This window comes from Papaver somniferum, chromosome 1 (genome assembly GCF_003573695.1).
Source record: "Papaver somniferum cultivar HN1 chromosome 1, ASM357369v1, whole genome shotgun sequence".
Classification (NCBI taxonomy): Eukaryota; Viridiplantae; Streptophyta; class Magnoliopsida; order Ranunculales; family Papaveraceae; genus Papaver; species Papaver somniferum.
Genome location: NC_039358.1, coordinates 21048074 through 21071411, shown reverse-complemented (window position 1 = coordinate 21071411; position 23338 = coordinate 21048074). Strand labels below are relative to the sequence as shown.

The following is a 23338-nucleotide window of genomic DNA, read 5'->3' as shown; positions in this document are numbered from 1 at the left end:
GAAAGGTAGGTGACGTCTCTCATATACCTGAGGCTAATTTAGTCATTTCAGCTTTCATTAAATTTAGTTTTAATTCGGGGCCTAGTTTTAAAACTCTTTTAACTAGGGGCCTCATATTATGGATTATCCATGGGTTGGGCCTTAACCTAATTTTCCCTATATATATAAACCTTGCTAGAACAAATTTAACCTTACAATGTAACTGGACAACGGGATTCCATCGACTTGGGAACATAAATGGATCCCAATATTGACATCCACTGATTCCACTACCAACACCCATTGCCAATTTTCAAGGGCGGAGCCAACTTAGAATATGGGTGTGCAGTTGTATACCCATGGCTCCCAAGCCAATATAACAAGCTTTGGTTTTTTCTTTTTGGTGCAAAATGGCCTCCAAGCCCATTTTCACCCCATATCTTGGAAAATTCTTATATTCAGTTATTCACCGTATTCTGAAAACCTAGTTGTGCCCTTGCCATTCTTTCTCTAGAAATTTGGCAGTGAACTTAATTGACCCACCCAGATAGACGCAACTGGAATATGGTACCATTACATTCTCGATTAGACAATCAGACTAGGGCTGCACAACGGGTAGGGTGGGTAGGATATGGCCTATACCCGCCACCCTACCCGTTTACTGGCGGTTAAGAAAATTTTTACCCGCCACCCTACCCGCCATTAAACGGGTAAGATCCTACCCAACCCATTCTCTGGCGGGTCGGGTAGGGTAGGGTGGCGGGTATAACCGTTTTTTTGACAAGTATTTATGTCCCATAGCTGTATCCGTCACGCACATCAAATAAAACCATGCAAGAGTAACAAGACAACTCTTTATACACATCATACAAAAACATGCAAGAGCAACAAGGATACTGTTTATAAACATCAAATTAAAACATGCATGACTAACAAGGATACCGTTTATATTATATACTCCATGATTATCAAATATGAATGTTTTGGTGATTTTTTACCTAAACTCACTTCATCCATTGTGAACCAAATGAGCATAAAGGAAACTACTGTTGAGTTAAAGTCACCTTAAAATTAGTACATAGTAGTTCATACTGTTCCAGAAAATACAGATATTTAGAAATATTTGCTCGACAATAATCTTGTGCTCATATAGGCATATAAGCAAGGATAACATATGAAGTAACTAGAATAGTAATTAGTCAGACCAACATGCATCAATAACTGTGTGGGCGACGAATCAAATCAGGGGCACAAACAAGTTGAGTATTATTAAATTCTCCGAGGACTTCTTACGGATGTGCAGGTTTATAGCAACCTGTACCTGTGCAGATAGTCTTATCAGGGCTAAGACCCTTGGAATACCTCCGTTACACCAAAAAGATAGATAGATACATACATAAATAAACATCATAATGCAGAAGAAAGACCCACCTGAACAACACCATCGTAATCAGTTGAAGCCAAATAGTTCTTGATGTAGTTATTCCAACAAACACAACTCAGCTTAGATTTGCTTGACATCTCAACTACCGGATAGTGAATATCGACTGAATCATTTAAAAGGGAATTGAACTCAAAGATCTTGATCTTCTTTGATACACCAGCAGCCGCGAAGTATTCCTCATCCCGATCAAAACCCAAAGAGCAAATTACATTTGAAGAATTAAGTAGATCTGAACTTCTCAATGTAGCCCGTAATTCGAGTTATCATAGGGGGCATACTTGCACAGCCCATAAAAAATGACCCGAGGCGATGATCCAGACTCCATAGTTTTTTGTTTTGGAAGCGGCTCCTCATTCTCATTTTGTGCTTTATTTAGTAAATCTATATCCGCCCGTGTGGAAGAATCAGTTTCTGAAAGCTCAATTTGGGACCTCATAGAGAAGTATGCATTCTCTAACTGATTAATATTGCTCATCAGTCTTCCTTCGTTCATTTTTGAAGACGGGTAGGGTAGGATAATTTCGGATTATATCCGTCACCCTACCCGCTAACTGGCGGATGAAATAATGTTTACCCGTCACCCTACCCGCCAAAGTGGATAGGATAGGATACGGTTAAAAAACTGGCGGGTAATGTAGGATTGACGGGTAAGGGTAGGATATGTGCACCCCTAAATCAGACCGATGCAAATACATCATTTTATAATTAATGGTGTAAAGAAAGATACTCCTAGATGACACCATTTTATTTATTTTTTTGATGGAAATTGGATTAAATAACACAGTACAACATGTTATTAGTTTCTTGCTCCGTGAACACATTACATAAAATAGAAGAGTCAGGGACTTGTTGTCGAAGATGTGTTGGAGGCATTGAATCCTCGCCGTCTTTGTCATGAAGTCCGCTGTTGTGTTGTGTTTCCTGTTTATGAATTTTACCTGCGCTTGTGGAAGATTTGCTAAAATCGATGTATTCTTGTTGATTGTATTTTCTGCTTGCTAAGTAACCTTTGGACCTTTGTTGTCGATCCGCTAGTTGTTTGCAATCCGTTGCTATATTGACATTTAGCTAGTTTGCTTTCGATCAATAGGGATTGCTCTTCTGCATGTACAGCAGAAGATGATGCAAACAACAGGATGGCCGCATGAGATAACTAGCAACTTTAGTACCAAATCTTAAACAGGGATACCAGAGGTTATGATCATGTTAGTTCAAGCAATTGGAACAAAATCTAGCATATGTACTCATTGCCCAGAGCTAAACCGTTTGCGACAAGTGTTTGGTTCATATCCTCCCATAACCCATTTTAACCTTAAGTATCTCCCATCTCAGTAAAACAATGGATGCTTTCAATAGATCTCTAAACTTCATGTTGGTAAAATCAAGGTAGCTGGAGTGCTGAATGTGCATCAGTCATTTGGCACGTACGGAAGGTTAGATGTGAACAGTTATCCAGGGGAGGGGAGCACAACCAAATCCAAAGATAACGGCTACACGGTGCTGGCAGACAAATAACATCATCAATGGAAAGAACAACAATTGCCCAGAACCACTGACGCAGATACACCACTGGAGTCGCAGGGAATCATGACAAGATAGGTACATGCTCAGATCTTAAGCGATTCGATTAGCTGTTACTGGGGAGTGATGAGGCAGGTGTGCAAGGCTAAAATCAGGAGGAAGTTGTCAAATATGCTGTGCCAGACTAACAGTCAAATCTATGGAAGCTGCAAAAGACTAAGTAGAGCATTCACAGGGGAAGCAACAGTCAGGCTTTGCAGATAGGTTGGATAAACATTCAAAGAACAATCACAAAACAACTATAGTTTTTTTTTTTTCTTTCACGTGTTCGCTTTGTTTCAAATCAGGCAGTCTTTAAAAGGTTTGGTTTTAAAACTTAATAGTTTTTCTTATATAAAGAAAAACAAAACTGATGGAGATGCTCTGATATAAATTTACGACTCACAATCTCACATCACAGCAAGAAAGGGAGACTGTTGAACCGTCACATAAGCGTTCGACCTCGACAAGGGTCAGTGCGGGTGAAGTTTTAACACTCACAGTGAGGCTGGTAATATCCAAATACATGAAATAATACTTATGGTTCTTTTTATACAATATCGTATGGTAGATGACTATGAGATAAAGAATCTGAGATGATCCTCGTCCAACATACATATAAGAACACACTTTTCTTTTCCAAGAGAACAAAAACGATTTAACTGCTTGAACACATGAACATTTCTGTAAATGGAATATCTTCCAACATTAAGACATCAATCCTTTAATTTCCATTTAGAAAACAAACTGGACATCATCTAGGCTTACACCATTACAGAAAATGTTATCTGGCTGGTGGTCAACACGCTATACTAATTCCATCAAGCTCCACTGGCATATAGGTTTGTCCATTCCTTTGCTGCAAGGAGACAAAAAGAGGAGTTAGAAAGGGAAATGTAGCAAAAACATACAGCTAAACTTGTCAGACCATTCAAAAAGAATACTTAGTGATTTTCATGATCTAAATAATCTCTAAGATCTAGCAGGAAGTTTTTAAAAAGAAAAAATATATATAAACTACGTGCCACCAGTTCATCTTTTTCATGTCAATAATACATCCACAAGTTCCAATAGTTTTTATGTGATATGAATGAAATATGACACGAGGATAACTCAAAAAGATAATCTCAACCCTACCTGTTTCGACAGCCTCTGCCTCATTTGCTTTCCAGTGTTTGGCAATATTTTCAGAGAGCGGGTCATCTGGATTTGGAGCACTAAGAAGTGCTTGGATGCTGAATCCACAAGCAAACAAAACAATTGTAACATCTTTTCAATGCATAATTTTGAGAAATTTCTAAATGGATGTATAAGAGTCAATTTACCTCAGCAATACTGTTCGGATCTGGAGAGCTGGACTCCATTTGTCTTTTAGAATATCAAGGCATATCCTTCCAAGCTGTAACATATCATTCCATATCAACGTCAGAATAAAAAAGAGAGAGAGAAAGAGATTCAAACTGATAATGAGGTAGATATTGACGATTACCTTGTCAATGTTAGGATGGTAAATCTTTGTGAGAAACCGAACCTGTTGAGAAAGGAACAACAAACATACACTATAAGTGTCCGAAAATGATGAAAGCTACTCGAAAGAATTTTACAAACATGGAAAACAATAAATGTGAGTTTAAAAGTATTCCATATCTAGTAATTCCATTCTCTAATTTTCTGAAACATCTACCTACTTGACGAATTCTAATGTCTACAGAAGTTCGGCAGATTCAAGAAAACTAATTGCAGTCCCAACTATCCATAGTATATAGATATGAATGAGTAAGAATGAAACACTGTAATTTCAACCAACCATGCTCCAACTTCTCATCTACACAGGTAGGCAGTTACTTAAAACGGGCAAGATGAACATAAATGACAACCAGTACACCTACCTACAGAACATTGTAAATCTAATATCAGTGACTAACAACGACTAACTCAGAGGACCATCGCTCCAAAAGCTCAAAGAGGGAAACAAACCAGCATAACAAGAAACAATAATGGAAACTAAGTAGGGTCACTATTCTTATGGAATATGGATGATGTAGGTCTACAGATAATGCACATATAGTACTTTCACTACGTGACTCTGGATGGAAATATAATAAATAATACGGATACCATAAAAAAAAAAAAAAAAAAAAAAAAAAAAAAAAAAAAAAAAAAAAAAAAAACACAATAACCTTGGAACAATCACGCAACAAGTTTCACTGAATGTCTTAGAACATCTATACCTTTGGTGCAGCCATTGGATACTCTTCAGGTAAAAACAGTTCCAACTTGAATACACCTCCTACAAGAATGCAGTGACATGTGAAAAAAGTTAAAGGGGAAAGTAATAGATATCGCCAAATGAATCAGCATAATGTGCAAGCAATGGCCGTTAAAGAGAAAACTTTACATATCTCGGAGTCTATGACGGAAACGACATATTAATTATCGTTGTACGTTCGAAAAAGAATCCTATTTTTTAGATTCTATCAGATGGTTGATTGCACAGCCTTTTGTGAAAACCACTGAAGCTCAATGAAACCGTTGTTGTTTTTTTCACCAACTGGAACGTGATTACCATTTGAAGACGTTGGATATCCGCGACCAAATAATTTCGAAAATGCCAAAACCCCTCAAACTACACAAGGCCAAAATCACATATTTAATGCAATTAGGTTTCGTAATACCTATATCTTTCCTTCTTCTCAAAAATTGAGTTTTTTAATAACCTAGCCGAGAGAGAGAAATCCCTTCAAAAATTAAATGAAAACTAGTGGAGAGAACTCACTATCCCCTATTCTTCATAAATCTTCTATACCACACAAATCCAAAAGCAATATAGGGCCAGGTATGTATCAAAAGTGTGTGCATCACATCCTATATACTGGCAGTACAAGGTAGACGAGTAAAATCCACATCTTGATCAAGTTCCCAAAATCAAACCTCAGTTTCAATGATAATGACACGAGCAAATTAAAACTAGAGTTACAACTGAATGATAATGGCATTCAGCACAGCTAGTAATCAATAGATGAATCAAAGATATATGGGAAACTAATGATAACACACACACAAGAAGCTGTTTCTTCATGAAAAATCAAGTATAGCTAAAAACATGAAGCAAATATATTCAGATTTTAAAGGTGAATAACATTGTAACCCCTACCCTCATAAGGAGATTGTGTTGGTCCCAAGATCATGACGTTGAAATACCGCATGTTTTCTTCGGACGGAGAAGCACTTATTCCAGGAGCTGCATCCACATAACAATGATAGACACTTCAACATACACATAAATTTGCAGGGAATAACCCTAAAGCAATCTCAACAACAACAACAAAAAAAAACAAACAAAAATGGATCAAAGATCCCCCAACTTATTTTGATTTTACCTAATTGTAAATGCAAGCAACCATTAGGGGGTTTATCAATTAAACCAATAATTCACGAATTCAAATGATATTAAAGGAAAATAAGGACTAATAAATTGTGTTAAAATGAGAGATACCAGGTTCGCTAAGGAGCCGCTGCGTTTCCTGTTTAGACATGGAAAAAAAAAAACAAGTATAATCAATCAATTACTGAAATATTTCAGATTTTTGGTTTCTTCTTTTTCTGTTCTTCTATTAGTGGATTTTCAAGAGAAGTAGATAAAAAAGAGAGTGAGATCAGAGTTTGTTTGTTTTTTTGGGAAGAAAAGAGATCGAGACTGAGTGACTGACCTTGATAATCCTTCTTGGAAGATTGCTGTTCGCCATAGTTTACAAGTTAAGATTTCGCGAGAGAGATACACAGACGAATCTAGGGAGAGAGAGAGAGAGAGAGAGAGAGAGAGAGAGTCAATTACTTCTACTGCTGCTTCTTCTTCTTCTCTGTCTCACGAAAATAATAATGACCTAAAAACGGGTGGCGTTAGGTGAAATTTGGGTCTGATTCGTGGTCCATCATCCGTATAGTTCACTGATGTTATTTACAGCCTTCAACATTGCAACTATCCGTGCATCTCTTAAATATAACCCATGCTTTTATTAATCGTAGTCTATTTGGCACTGACCGAGATTTAAATTTGATATCCTTGACAAAGAAGAAGATGCGCATATAAGTCAATAAGAACGGTGTACTATAAGTTCACATATGGACCAAAAAGGTTGTGAATCGTTCGAGCAATAATCGTGTTCAATAACACTCAAGACTTTAATCATGATACACATACACAAGGTGTTTTAGTGATCATAGATGTCTTAAGGGTGTTTTATGAGAGTCATATCAATGCTAAACATATTTAAAAACTAAGTCTTTGAGCATCTGTTAAATATTAACTGGGACTGCTGGTGTATCAGTTTGTGAACCGTAAATTCAGGGTGTTGCGATCCGTGAACCGTTCAACGACTCGTGAACTCAGATGATAATAGGTGAAACAACTTAACTTAGTGAGACTCTATCTTAGGATTCACGTGCATTTACCAGATTGGTAGTAGGCGTAGTGATACTTAAACTGAGTAACTTGGAGTTAGTTTACTTTGTCTCAATTATACGAGTTGGTAGTAGCCTTTGTATAGCGGCTTAATTCTGAGAGTATTCAAAACTGGACTAGGTCCCAGAGTTTTTCTGCATTTGCAGTTTCTTCGTTAACAAAATATTGTGTCGTGTTATTTACTTTACTTCTGCATTATTTAGCTTGTATTTATAGTTAAAGTAAATACACTTGTACATTAATCAAACACTTGGTTTGATCCCATAGCCGGTTCGCTCTGCACTTATTCCATATACCAAATGTACATCTTCTGGCTATCTTCTTGACAGTCTCTATCTGTAGAATAACACGCAAGGTGTGTCTTGTATAGGTTGATACAAAAAGATTGTGGTGTACATGGTACCCTCATCATTTCAAATTCATTTCTTTCAAAAAAAAAAAAAACTTTGCATACCTTTGTTTCTATATAACACTCTTCAATCTAAGCATGTTTCTCTTCTCTTAATTATATTAGCAAATGTACATTTTATACACATGTCATTTGTTATCCATGTCAAGGAAATACAAACCCATATACCCATTTGTATGTTTGTGTGGCTCAATCTCGGCTTGCTTCGTCCGAAAAAAAAATAAAAAATAATTAACATTCTTGAAGCGTTGCTCATTTTATTTTGTAATTCCTATTTTGTTCCATTAAGACATTACTGCAATGTAGATCTATGTGAATGATGCAATGATCATAAGTGTGTAAATATTCCAGACTCGTCAGTACTCTCTTAAATCCTTGCATAGAAGATTGATTCTTCCTTCTAATAGTAAATCAAATCTTGTATGTTCTTTACAAGTTTGTATCTTGGATAAGATGATCGTAATACTTGATCCTCATGATTACTCTTGTGTATTGCTTGACTTCCTTGAGATGTTGTTCTTTGTTATCATATTCGTATGATCGGAACATCATCTCATGATGTTTTTTCCTCAAAAGTTAAGCTTTTAACTCTTACGTTCTAAATGAACTAAAATGAGTAAAATTTTAATGATGACGGATACAAATTTACGTGTGAATTTGTTAATGTCCATACAAATTCGTCGTGTTGCTCTCTTTGGAAATGACATCAAATGGGGGAGAGTTCTTTTGAACTTGTGCTTAATTGTCATATATTTGTGAGGAGAGCAGATGTGGAATTATATGAGATGTTTTTACCTATATGTCTCCTTAATGAAGACGCCGAGTTTTTCTTGGTGAAATCGTCTAAAATAAAAGCTGGTATGTGTTCTCTAGTCTTGATACTCTTTCGTTTAATTCATTATAATCCATTTTTTTAGCCTTTGCCAATTTTGTTGACAAAAAGGGGGGAAATATTAAGTAGTATCCTACTACAACATATGTCTTTTTTGATCATTATATGTGTGTGTGTGTGTGGGGGGGGGGGGGGGGGGGGGGTGGGGGGGGGGGGGGGGGGGGGGGGGGTGGTGTTATGTGGTGTTATGATTTGTAGGTTTACCTATTTTGAAAATGAAGTATGTATTGACCAATGGAGAGCACTTATCACCGTAGTATTGATTCAAGTTATAATGCAATTGAACTTCAGAAAGGTAACAATACTGCTAGGGCGTTGCTCAGTCGGATTCACAAGTGTTGTTATCTCAAGATTGTTCTCAAATTTAGTTGTCAAAACTATATATTGATTTCAAGTCTATAATTAGTTAGTCTCGGATTAGGATATAAGATGTAGTTGAGAAACGAACATCGCGGCAGTAATCATTGTGTTCTACTATTTGAAGGCCAAGATCAACCGAAGTTTTGGAGATTCAACAACAAAAGGTAAGTGAAGACTGAACCACCTATTTCTCAAGTTATATTCACCTTTCTATCTTTGAGACGTTGTCGCATAACTAATAGACTATCATAAGCATATCAAGAATTTCGAGTCAAGATTCTTCTTGTAATTAGTCCTTGAAATATGATTAAGCTTAATGAACATTTCACACTTGATGAATTTCGGTTAAGAATAATTTATTGTTCGCAATCAAAATCATGATTCGAGATTATCATTCGAAAATAGCCTGGAACAATGATATGTGTCATTGATGTTATTCGGGAATGTTTCAAATCGATTTAGAGAAAAATATAACTACTATAAATTCAGATATAAGACAGTGTACATATCAGTATTACAAACTGGGTAAACTGTTATAAGTCTGAATCCATAATGCATGTACTCGGTACTCGTAGCGGAGTAGTTATATGTCGACATACAGATTTTTGGTACGCATATTAGTATGCACACCTTTCAAAGTCTGTGAACTCGTGAATCCGGATCGTTATGTAAACCAATACGCGTACTAGAAAGGAATTGTTAGTTACGGAACAGGTTTGGTAACCATACTGGTACACGTACCATAAAGGTTTCGTGGACTCAGGAACTTGGTTATGTTCAAGAAAATTCTATTCGATATGAAAAGATTAGTTTGCTTGAAGATACCGTTAGAGAAAGTACAATAAGAGAAAAACGTTTACTCAAGTCTCACTCATCACAATTGGACTGTCTTCGTGTTGAAAAAAGAGAACCTGGTTACAGATCTCCTACTAGCTCAAGAAAAGTGTATCTCCTTGAAAGAAGAAAACTCTATTTTAAAAAGTAAATTTTCCTCATTGCCTAATGTTACTATCCCTGTGGCATTACCTAGCATTGAGAAAGTTACTTCTGAAAAGATGTCCGGTAAGAAACGTTTACATTTTCTGCTAGCATCTAAAGGATCTATTAGTAGAGACAACATACTAACAAAGGTTTTTATTCCACGAATTTGTTCACACTGTGGAAAGAATAATCATATTGCTCTCAATTGCTATTCTAGAAGAAAAAAAAAATTTTGATCTTCAAAAACTGCTTAACTTTGCCATTAAAAAAGTAAAAAATCCGACTGCAATGGATTTTAACTCTGCAGAAAACCTGAAAACTTATACAAGAAATAATCTGGGATTTTCCACACGAAAATTCCGTAAGTACAATAACTTTCATAATGCAATGCCTAACAATACTACGAATATTAGCTTCTCTATTGATAGTGAAAGTAATTCTAGGAGATCTAAGTTCAGAAAATAGAATCTAAGTGATTGTGAATCTCTGAGAAGAATCTCAAGAGGTCCTCTTCTTGCTCTTCGAGTAAACCCTTCTTCAAAAAATCGTTCAAGTAAAGAGGAAATTTTCGAACTTTCTTGTAACAAAGGAAATTAGATCAAAACTTCATAAAAAAACGTAATAGAAGAAAGGAAAGAAAACATAGACAAAGTCACAAGAAAATTGATCTTGGTGTATCTCCATTTGATACTAGTGGTGAGACTCTGTCTCACTCTGTTGCTTAACCTCGACAGATGTGTCCTTGAAACTAACTTGAGAATTGCAAGGACTATACACTTATCATAGGTTGTTCTGATCGAGGTTGCTCAAGTCTGATTCTTGATTGACTATATTTAGTTGCATCTATTTGGAAAAGGATTAAGTATTACAATAGGAAAATATTGTTCCTTTTTATTTTAATAATTCCTTTTACAACAGTGTCCTTCTATGTGCTCTAAACTGTAGTGTCTCTGTGAAACATTGATTTTATTGAGCTGAGAATCTGTTGTTATGCGAAAAGTAAACTTGTCTTTGTTTTAGTTGTCAAACTGGTAACCTCCTCTTATTCTGAATCGTTAACTGGTTCACGTATCCAATTATAAAGGAGATAAATCTTAGGGTTTCCTTATAAAAGGAGGTAGAGAATTCATATTGTTCATAAACCCTTGTTTTAAAGAATATATAGTGATTCTTATTTTTTCGTCTTCGCGAAAGAATGGAAAAATCAAAGAGACCTCGTGAAACTATCGTCCTTGATGAAGATGATACAAAGGAATGAATCTCTTTTCATGAAACAATGCTGAAAAGAATTTCTTTAAGAAAAGAACATAACTATTGGATTGTCGATTCCCCTAAGGATCTGACTCATGCTCAGAACAACTCTAAGGTTGAAATTGTGAACCTTCAGTTGAAATTGAATCAACTCATTGATGGACAAAACAAGATGATCGAGAAGCAAAAGGTTATGATCAGAAACCAGAAAAAGCTAATCTCAGAATGTACAAAAGTTAGACAGTATGTTCGTATCGTAAATCGGAAGGTTGGTGTACTGATGCATGAACACAACACATCAACCATTCAACGGGTTAAAGATGTTTGTGACTCTTTCTTCGATGGAGTTTTAGAAAGGTATGAAGAGATTGATGAAGTCTAAAATTATGAAGTTCATATTATTTTATTTTGTCTCTTTTTGGTTATTTTTTCTAAGAAACTTCATGTGAGAATTTATTCTTACTTGTGAGAAGGATAACTAGGGTTTGGTATAACAACTTGTAGTATGTAATCATTATTGGTATAATTATTGCAAAAGTCTTATGAAATATACGTGCTTTTACGTTTTCGGGAATCGAGCTGATATTTCATATATGCTCAAAAGTTAAATCTATTATGTTTTTATAAATTGAAAATAAAACAAACTCTTTGAGAATTTTCTCGCAGTATTGATCTACTTGTGATCACAGTTGTGTGTTATCACTGAGTTACACACTCCGTAAAATTTTCTTATGTTGAGTCATAAGATTAAAATTATCTCTTTGTTCGTAACTAGCGTTGAGATTAATTTAAGTCGATATTTAGGATAAAAATCCATGTAATTTGTTAATGTCTGACAAAATTTTTTTTTTTTTCATAAAGTAAGGTCACTCATATTGTTCTCTTGGGAATGGCATCAAATGGGGGAGAGTTCTTAAAAGAACTTGTGCTTAAATGCTATATCTTTGTGGGGAGTGTGGCCTTGGAATTTAAAGGGGATGCTTGTGTCTTAAGTATCCTAGATGAGGGCTAAGTATTTACTTACTATGTGATATCATCTAAATAAAGTTGATATGTAATACCTTTGAATCCTGGAGTATCTTTTGGTTGTATTCATTACAATCCCACAATTTTCGTACCTTTGCCAATTGTTATCGGCAAAAAGGGGGAGAACTAATTAGTAGTTTCGCACTACATACATATGGTTTACGGATCATTATGTAAGGGAGAGTAAATAAATAATCTATAGGTTTCACCTATTATATGCAAAAGATGTAAGTATTGATTAAGCAGAAGAAACATATCACCGTAGTATTACTTCAAAGGTTGGATACAATTAAGCTTTGGATAAGATAATAATAAGAAGTTTCTGTATAATGACGATTGGGAATATTTTTTTTTCAAAATTTGTTATAGCTATGGATCTTCAACAACAATGGTGCTGAGTTGAACACGTTCAAAATCATTGCAACTTGAAATAACGAAGAGTTCAAGGAGTTGAAGAAACCAAGGAAATCAAGGCATGATGGATTCAAGGAGTTTTTGAAGCTTTATTTTTTATCCATATGTATTGGTAGTTTTGACACTAAAATTGAAAAAGGGGGAGATTGTTAGAGCATTGCTCGGTCGGACTCACAAGTGTTGCTATCTCAAGCTTGTTGCCAAATTTAGTTGTCAAAATTATATCTTGATTTCTAGTCTACGGTTAGTTAATTCTCGGATTAGGATATAGGATATAGTTGAGAAATGGACGTCACGGCAGTCATCATTGCATTTTACCGTTTGAAGGCGAAGATCAACCGAAGATTTTGGAGAACTTCCTTAACAAAAGGTAAGTGAATACTGGACCACCTATTTCTCAAGTTATATCCACCTTTCTATCTTTGAGATGTTGTCTCGTAACTAATTAGACTATCGTAAGCATATCAAGAATTTCGAGTCAAGATTCTCTTGTGATTAGTCCTCGAAATATGACTAAGATTAATGAACATTTCATACTTGATGAATTTCGGTTAAGAACAATTTATTATTCGCAATCAAAATCATGATTCAATATTATCATTCGAAAATAGCCTGGAACAGTGAAATGTGTCATTGGTGTTATTCGAGAATGTTTCGAATTGATTTACATAAAATATAGAACTACTATAAATTCGGATACAAAACAATGTATATGCCAATCTTACAAACTGGTAAACTGTTATAAGTCTGAAGTCGTAATGCATGTACTTAGTACACGTAGCGGAGTAGCTATATGTCGACAAACATACTTTTGGTACGCATATTAGTATGCACACCTTTAAAAGTCTGTGAACTCGTGAATCCGGATCGGTACGCAAACCAGTGCGCGCACTAGAAAAGAACTGTTGGTTACAGAACCGGTTTGGTATCCAGACCAGTACACGTACCAGAAAAGTTCTATGGACTCCGGAACTTGGTTATGTTTAAATGGTATCCATACCAGTACGAATACCGAAAAAGTTCTGTGTTAACTTCGGAACTCGGTTATGTTTAAATGGTTTACATACCGGTACACGTACTGAAAAATTTATGTGAACTCCGGAACTCAGTTATGTTATAAAGTATACATACCGGTACACGTACCATGACATAACTGTTCACGAACAGGTTAAGTACTTGTACCTTGTATGCCTACTTACCATATCAATTAAATTAATATGCACATAAAATTATTTCCCCGAGATAATTAGCATTTGAATAATCTGTATTTATTAAAACACCATACACGTATTTCAAAAAGCGGGGGTCTAAAAACCACATCCAATATTTCGCTTAGCAATCTGTATGGACTAACTCCAATATACTTTTAAGAGAATCAACTAGACAGTCAGACTCAATATTAATGAAAAATATATCAAAGAGTTATATCTCAATTTCTCGATTCAATCCTCACTCAAGCAAATAGAAATTTGCGAGTCTGATTGAATACAAGAGAAATAACTTGAACGGTACCAAAGACCAATGTTCAAGGATCAATCAATTTCAATCAACAACCAAAGGTTGGATTTACCAGTTGATCAATTCAACGCACAACCTGTGATATTTCAATTATATAACAAAATATAATGCGGAAAAGAAATAACACAGACACCATAAGTTTTGTTAACGAGGAAACCGCAAATGCATAAAAACCCCGGGAACTAGTCCAGATTGAACACACTGTATTAAGCCTCTACAGACACTAGCCTAATACAAACTAACTTCGGTCTGGACTGTAGTTGAACCCCAATCAATCTCACACTGATCAAAGGTACAGTTGCGCTCCTTACTTCTCTGATCCCAGCAGGATACTACACACTTGATTCCCTTAGCTAATCTCACCCAATACTAAGAGTTTCTACGACCCAAAGTCGAAGACTTTAATAAACAAATATGTATCACACAAAAATGTCTACATGAATAGATAAATCTGTCTCCCACAGAAATACCTACGAGTTTTGTTCCGTATTTTGATAAATCAAGGTGAAAAACAACCAATTGATATACCGGACTTATATTCCCGAGAACAACCTAGAAATATCAATCACCTCACAATAATCTTAATTGACTAGCGAAACAAGATATTTTGGAATCACAAACGATGAGACGAAGGTGTTTGCGACTACTTTTCTATCTTGATCTCAAGAAAATCATACGATTACACTCAATGACGATAGAAACAACAAGATCAAATCACGCAACTACAGACAAAATAGTTGGGTCTGGCTTCACAATCCCAATGAATTCTTTAAGTCGTTAACCTACAGGGTCTCGATTGAAACCTAAGGTTAAAGGAGAATCGACTCTAGCTTACACAACTAGTATCACACAGGAGGTGTGGGGATTAGGTTTCCCAGTTGCTAGAGTTCTCCTTTATATAGTCTCCAAATCAAGGTTTACAATCTAAGTTACCTTGGTAACAAAGCATTCAATATTCACTGTTAGATGGAAACCTGATTATATTCAAGCTAATATATTTCAACAGTTAGATCGAACTTAGCTTGTTATACACAAATGAAATGTAACTTCATTTAGGTTTGATTAACCGTACCTAAACGTGCACACCTAGTTGGTTCAACAATAGTTAACCAATGGTTAGCCATATGAGAACTTTCATATTAACCTTATTCATCTTCACCATAACTAGTTCAAATGACTCAAATGAACTAGTTAGAGAGTTGTTCAATTCCTTAGATCTTATAGAGGTATACAAGACACAATCGAAGCAAAATCAGTTTTGATTCAGTCGAATCGATTCATGAACATTATAGCCACGGTTTGCAAAGATTGCATTCCTTAATATATATAAATGTTTAGTTCATGAACAAACCGATTTTAGAAAGTAACCTACCTAAGTATGCGAATAGGTACGCGTACTTAAGTAACCGGATTGAGTTTTCTTTTACTGCCAAACTCCAACAGAAATTCACGGACGTGAACTTTCCGTCAGTACGTGTATGGGTACGCATACTTTGGGTTCCCGGTTTTGGACTTGTACACAAATGTGAAAACACACTATGCTTATATCCAAAGATGGTTAAATGTTCTAAATTCTTCATTTCAATCATTGAAACATTCTTAGAGGATGTTATATAGTTGTTATTCACAAACTATTTTTCATCAAAGCGATTTTCAAGATATTGAAATGATCAACATGACTTTCGTCACGAGTAAACATGAACTTGGACAAAGCAAAAGCTTACCAACACATATTTCGAGAAATAGATAAGCGAGATAAACTCGGCTCGAAATAGCAAATGTGTATAATCGAAGTCTATATAGTAATACGACTTTTGTCTCAAGATAGGAGATAGAATAGACAGACTTTTGAGTGATAGATAAGTTCAAGTCTCCACATACCTTTTTTTCGATGAAGTTCCACCAGTTCCTTGATTAGTTCTTCGTCTTTGCATGATGAACACCGTGGAGTCTAGATCTCAACTACACTTACTATCCTAGTCCGTGACTTAGCTATAAGTAGACTAGAAATCAAGACTTATAGTTTTGGCAACTAAACTTGAAAAACAAGCTTGAGATAGCAACGCTTGCGAGTTCAACCGAGCAGTGCTCTAACAATCTCCCCTTTTGTCAATTTTAATGAAAAACTATCAATACACATGGAATACAAAATAAATAAACTTTGCAGCTTCTCATCCACATGCTTGATCTCCTTGGTTCTTCAACATTACTCGAAATCTTCGTTACTTCCAAGTACTCCAATGATTCCAAAGATATTCAATTCAGCATCATCGTTGTTGAAGATCCGTAGCCATAACAATGAGAAAACAATAGCTCTCAATCATTGTTACACAATATCATAATATTATTACACAACATCAAAGTTCAATTGTATCACAACTTCGACAACAATACTATGGTGATATGTATCACTCCCCTTAGTCAATACTTCATCTCACATGAAAACCATTCCCCCTTACATAATGATCAGAAAACCATATGTATTTTTAGTGTGAACTACACATTAATTCTCCCCTTTTTTGTCAATAAAATTGGCAAAGGTACGAAAACTAGTGGGATCCTAATAAAATTTCCATAGAGACACTTCATGACCAAAAGAAAGCACATATCAACTTTTTAGATGCAATCATATAGTCGAAACTAAATGCATTCATCAAGGAGTTTATAAAGATACAAGATAACCCCTATAACATTCCACAGCCGCAATCCCCACAAAGATTTGGTAATTAAGCACAAGTTCAATTAAGAACTCTCCCCCATAAAATGTCATTCCCGAAAGAACAATAAGAGCGACCTTACTTTCACAAGAAAAGAAGGAATTCTTTGGACATAAACAAATCACATGAAACATGAATTTGTATCCAAAAATCTCAATTAAATTAACCACAAGAGAACCCATGATTAATTTAATTGGAAATGCTCACATAAGAGAACTTACGGAGCCGCACAGTATATACATAAAAAATATGGATCAGGGAAGATCAATACTGCGGAATAAACAAAAATTCATTATGTTTCTCATGATCATTTGCACAATGACATATAATAGACTTAATCTTTGTAGACAAAAGCTCATCCTATCTTCCATCAATATTTTCATAATGACATAATAGGATTAACTTTTGTTTGTCAAAAGTTCATTCAATCTTTTATCAATACCTTCATATCGACATATGAAAGACTTAACTTTTGACCAATTATCTAGCTGAAATTCTCATGGATTTAACACATTTAGAAGTTTAACTGAAAAGTAAAATCATTAAAGGCTAAAATACCATTAAATTCATTACATCTATTAAAAAATAACATTTTATAATACGATTAACATAAGAAGTTCAACATAAATAACATAAGAAAGAGTTTAAACAGAAATGAAGATAAAGACACTAATCCAGATTGCGATAAAAGTCCTCAGCAATCTTAGATATTAATTCAGCTAGGTCAGGGTGAACTGTCATAGCATGAGTCAATTGTCTCTCCAAGCACTCATTCATTTGAAGAAGACGAGCGACTTCAGGATTGACGGGTTTCTCCATTTTGTTAATGTCTGTCTGGATTAAGGAAGATGGAGTACCAACACGAGTTCCAAGCTGAACAATATTAAAATGACTACAAATTCGGCTGAAGCATGGGAAACCAGGATTTTTCTTCTGTGAGACCATGTGTCATTTGACGAACAATTAATCCACATAAATCAACCTCTTCACCAGAAACAAGGTGGTACACCAACTCATCCAGAGTTCTGCCCCAAAGATATTTGTCGAGGGTACTTGGGATTAAGTTATCCACAGCCAGCTTACCAAAAATCTTCAAATGAAAGCTTATGTTATCCACAGGAAGTTTTCTTTCAACCCATGGAACATTCTTTCCTAGGAGCAGTACAGACAACTGATTCTTATTTGGTCTTTGACCTTCCGGTTGAGGAACAACAAAGGAATGATGTAAAGGTAAGTTTAATAAATCATCTATAACATCTCGGTTAACTTCCATCAGTGTTCCTTTGACCTAAGTATGAAAGAGCAATCAGTATTGTTGGGTGCATGAAGATTAGCATAAAATTCACAGGTCATTATAGATGGGGCAAAACGATTTGCTGGTTTTTACGGAATTGAGGAGACGACCGTACGGAAGAGACTCCTTGAACCGAGCGAAATGTTCAACCTCACACATATGCACTGCAAGAAGGGAGTGCTTTGAATTCGAGAGATCAATCTATAGTACTCCGGCCTAAACCAAGACAATGGCCGTTCCAGAGTAAATTTGGTCACAAGAGAGGATGGGTCGATTTGTAGGAAGGAAGCTGAGAAAAGTGTGGAATCAATGGTAATCAAATATTGTAGGTGTGTTGTATATTCTGAATAAGATAAGATTTGAATGATTGAATTTTCTCTGTTGAGAGTAATTGCTCAGATGTTGAGTTGTTAATCTCGTGTTGTCTGTTTGACTTGAGATTCTTGTATATTAAATCATGATTCGGAGACTTATTTATATTGCTGGAATTGTAAACACCATGATCCCATGAAGTGTGACAGTTGATGGAATCAAAGAGTGGGGAAATGGAAATCGTGTTTAAAACCAGTTGCTCATCGTGCGGAGACTTGGTCGATTTTCCATCCGCTACTTTGTTAACTCCTTCAACTGATTGCACGACTTGCTCACATTCTCATCATGTGTATAAACACATGTATCGTAGACCGCCAGACTAAAACCCTAGTTAATATCCCCCCATGTGACACGATTGACGTATCGTGATTAATTAGTCAGTTGCTGACTTCATGACTTCATGGGATGATGAGTCCATGTATTGCTGAGTTGAACATGATTTTGTAAAATGTTCTGAAACTCATGAATTGAACATGTCTGTTGAGATAGAGGTATAACTCTCAAGTAAACGTCGATAGTTAAGGTGAGAAAATATTGCTCATTCGATGAATAGTTGAATATTGATAGTTGAACCAATATTCCTTGGTTTGAGCAAATATTGCTCATCTGATGAATAACTGGTAGCGTGACCAAATAAAATATTAAATTAAGATACTGGCAATTGGACCAAGTATAATTAATAAAATGCTGATCATGAGATCGTCGTAAAATTATTAGCGTTAGTTCGAATCTGGAATTATGATCCTTGGACTCAGAAACCCTAATTCGATCAATTGATGACCAATTGATGGTTTATTGAAAATTAACTATGGGATGAAGGAGGGAACGGCTACATGGGATCACGGATCGACCATGTAGCGCCCGTATGCTCGAGTGAGCAAATACCAAGATCTCTTGAAGAGTTAGTGAAAAAGATGATCAAATACTGGTTTAATCATTTATTAACATAATGCTCGTCTGAGCCTTAGGTGATAATACCCAATTAATTGTGAAGAGGTGAGAGACCGACCAACGGGTCATGAAACCAGCCCTTGACGATCATTCTATGAAATTCCCAAAATTATTTGGAAGGGTTTTGGACCTAATACGTGCAACTGCGCAAATTAGGTCAAATCATGAAAATACGTGGGACCGGCTCCTTGCAAGCCAAAGAACTAACCTTGGTCGGTCAAGGTACCATGCTCCCGTCGTCAATATTTCCGTGTTTCAATCCTGAGAATTTTGACATTTCCTAGCGTGCGTTTGAACAACCATTTGGGAAAATATGACGAAATCAGGGTTTTCGCTGAAACTGAGGAAACTTCATGAGATGAAGGAAAATAATTATAAAATGAAGGAATCGTGAAGCGTAGGACCGGCTGAGATTAAGGCATGGTCGGCCGGCCAATGACCGCGGTCCCATGGCTCTTTTCCTAATTCTATATTATTTTTCATGATTTTATGGAAACATCATGAAATCAAGGAGTTTGTTGAAATTAAGGAGTTTCCTTGAAGTGAAGGAGTTTCCATAGGATCAAGGAAACAAATAATAATAATAATAAAATAAGGGCGTGTGGGACCGGATTTGAGCATGGTCGGCCGGCTAGGGCCCGATCCCGTGTATTTTCCCTAATTTTATGTATTATTTCCATGATTTGAAGGAATTTTCATAATTTTAGAGAAATACCATGAAATCAAGGAATTTCATGGGATCAAGGAAACATAAAAATAATAATAATAAAATAAAGGGGCGCGTGGGACCGACTAGGACATGACCGGCCGGCTGGGGCCCGGTCCCACGAGTTTCCGTAATTTTATATTATTTTTCACGATTTGAAAGAAATACCATGAGATTAAGGAGTTTTCATAAGATCAGGGAAATATTAATAAAATGATAAGGAACCATGGGGTATGGGACCGGCCAGGATCAAGGCATGGCCGGTTGGCCAATGAACACGGTCCCACAATATTTTTCCCAATTTTATATTATTTCCTCGGTGCGAAGGAAACACCATGAAACTGAGGAGTTCCTTTAAAACGAAAGATATTTGCTCAAATAAAAGGATTTTCATAAGATCAAAGAAAATAACGAAAATATGATAAAATATAAAACTGGGCGTGGGACTGGTCATGGCACGGTCGGCCGGCCGGTGGGCCCAGTCCCCCAGCGCCTTGGTCAATATTTTATTATTTATTATTTTCTTTCCTATTTTGCATAGGTTCATCCTCTCGTCGTATTTTGAAATACTCATTCATGCATTCAGGTGATTATTAGTGCATCATTGTTGAGTATACTTGCACCATTTGAGTCGGGGTTTACTCGAAGGTAGCTCAGACGCCCGTTCATTGAATATTTATTACTAACCCATGGAATTCTGATAGGAAAAACCATAAATTGAAGTAAAGAAATATTACGAAAATATTGAATATTTTCCAGAGATTCAGTGATGAATCTAATGATTTTAAGAATAATTAACTAACGGCTATATACTAGTACGATTTTCTAAGAGCATTAATTATTCAGGAATTGAGCAATATGAGCTTGTTGAAGCGTTATATTTCTTTTATATAGTCAGGGAAAACTATTGTTACATCCTGAAGACGTTATTGCTCTATACTAGCAGGCAATCTGTCTAGGAGTCGTCTAATCTTGCGATTCTATATAGAAGTAATTACTGAAATTGCTCAGTATTCATGAGATATGTCGTTGCCCAAGCTGAGAGGCTACATATTTGCATATACTCTGAGAGATATTATTCTCAGTCAGAGATTTGATGAGATACATGCGTTTCAATACTCGCGTCTGATTGCTGGATCAGAAGTTCGTATAATTATGGGTTTACGATTTTATCCCTTGTCGAAAATCCACCATCTACAGTCATCTCAGGATATGATTCCCCCAAGCCCTTATGAATATCACCCCACACAAACTGGTCCATAAACGAGTGAAATTCTGGTTCTTGAACCGTCCGCTCATATACCCTTTCCATGACAAAGTGTATATATGTCCCTAGCAGAGACATTTATAAAGCTAATCCGACAACTAGAATCAAAGTAAGGTTGTTGGTCGTCTATACCAACATCATCGTCAACAAACTCATCATCAGTGTCAACCAATCTCCTATTTGAAATGGAATTGGTACCCGAACTCTCACCATAATTCAATCTTTTCCTGGAATCCATAGACAACACAGAGTAAGGTGAACTTACCGAGTACGTGAATGTTGTTAATGGTGAAGCTCTGAAATGGGAGAATCTTAGAGAATTACGGACACTCTGTCAGTGGAATTCCTGTCGTCAACAAAAAGACAAAGTCAAAACAAAAGGTTTTGAGGGTTTGCGAACACTTGGGTATACCTTTTCGTACTCGAACTGAGGGGAAGAAGAGATGAAACGAACGAAGAAAATTATTCCTCTTTTATACACCACAAGGTGGTATATGAACCATCATAAAGCGTTCTTGAACACGGTCCACACACGTAAGGGTTATAAGGACAGAGTACTTGAATCGTACGTGTGAAATAAGGACTTGTTTGTTTTGAGACATCATATTTTAAACAAATATGAAGGAGGGACTTGGAGCAAGGCTCAATCATCCATTTAACGAGCACTTCATCGTGATCACAGGAGGAGGACTCCCTTGCACACCATGACACCAAGAGAGAGTTTCCTTCCAACAAATCTTACAGCTTCCAGTATCGAGAGACACCCAAGGAACTGTCTTTACAAGTTTTCTAAAGAGTTTAAGAGGATCACAAAAAGATTCGCAAAAATGATTTCTTTGTTTCCAACTTGTAACAGACAGTTTCTGTAGATAGTTTGAAGTACTTCAAAAGAAAACTCTTTTGATAAAAAGAGACGTCCTATCTTTTTCATAAAAGATGACAATACTATTATCTTGGCAGGAAGTATCAGGAATTGAGCAATGAATCGATTCATGCTTTGAGGTGGTATACTCAGATGATTGAGATTTAAACTCCTCTTATAATCCGTTTAGTTTATTACAACTAATTGGGTTGCGCACGGGAGGAGCATTGCTCTCATTGATTAGTAAATCAATGTCGACTTCAACATGAATATTATTCATCTTAACTTTATTTAGCTTGTCAAGAGATTCTTGTTCTTTCTGGAGGTATAACTCAACATCAAGAGATAAGCTTTCAAGTTTCTTTTCAATCCCTGAAAATAATTCAAGGGATTTTAAACCTGGTGGAGGTTTAAATAGAATTTCTTCTACATATTTTATTAAATCAGTCATGGAAGAAAATTCTGTAATCCCTGGATCTGGTTGTGCATTTATTGAGATAACACTTTTGTCCATAGAGTCAGATCGCTACAAACACAGACTTATGAGGTCTTACAACGTGTTAGCCTGCTCTGATACCAATTGAAACAGCGGAGGTCTAACAACCACACCCAATATTTCTCTTAGCAATCTGTATGGATTAACTCCAATATACTTTTAAGAGAATCAACTAGATAGTCAGACTCAATCTTAATGAAAAGTATATCAAAGAGTTATATTTCAATTTCTCGATTCAATCCTCACTCAAGCAAATAAAAATCTGCGAGCCTGCTTGAATACAAGAGAAATAACTTGAACGGTACCAAAGACCAATGTTCAAGGATCAATCAATTTCAATCAACAACCAAAGGTTGGATTTACCAATTGATCGATTC

At 35.9% G+C, this 23338-nt stretch overlaps 1 protein-coding gene across 1 annotated transcript; it reads right to left on the bottom strand.

The window, feature by feature from the left end:
* Positions 1-3486: 3486 nt before the first annotated feature.
* Positions 3487-6854, bottom strand: LOC113280962 (ubiquitin-conjugating enzyme E2 36). The gene is made up of 8 exons (XM_026529577.1): positions 6694-6854; positions 6480-6507; positions 6138-6224; positions 5215-5273; positions 4473-4514; positions 4309-4382; positions 4121-4218; positions 3487-3842 (listed from the first exon to the last, which is right to left on the bottom strand). The coding sequence occupies exons 1-8, from the start codon at positions 6727-6729 to the stop codon at positions 3805-3807; spliced, it is 462 nt and encodes a 153-aa protein (XP_026385362.1). The 5' UTR covers positions 6730-6854; the 3' UTR covers positions 3487-3804.
* Between the last annotated feature and the right edge of the window lie 16484 nt (positions 6855-23338).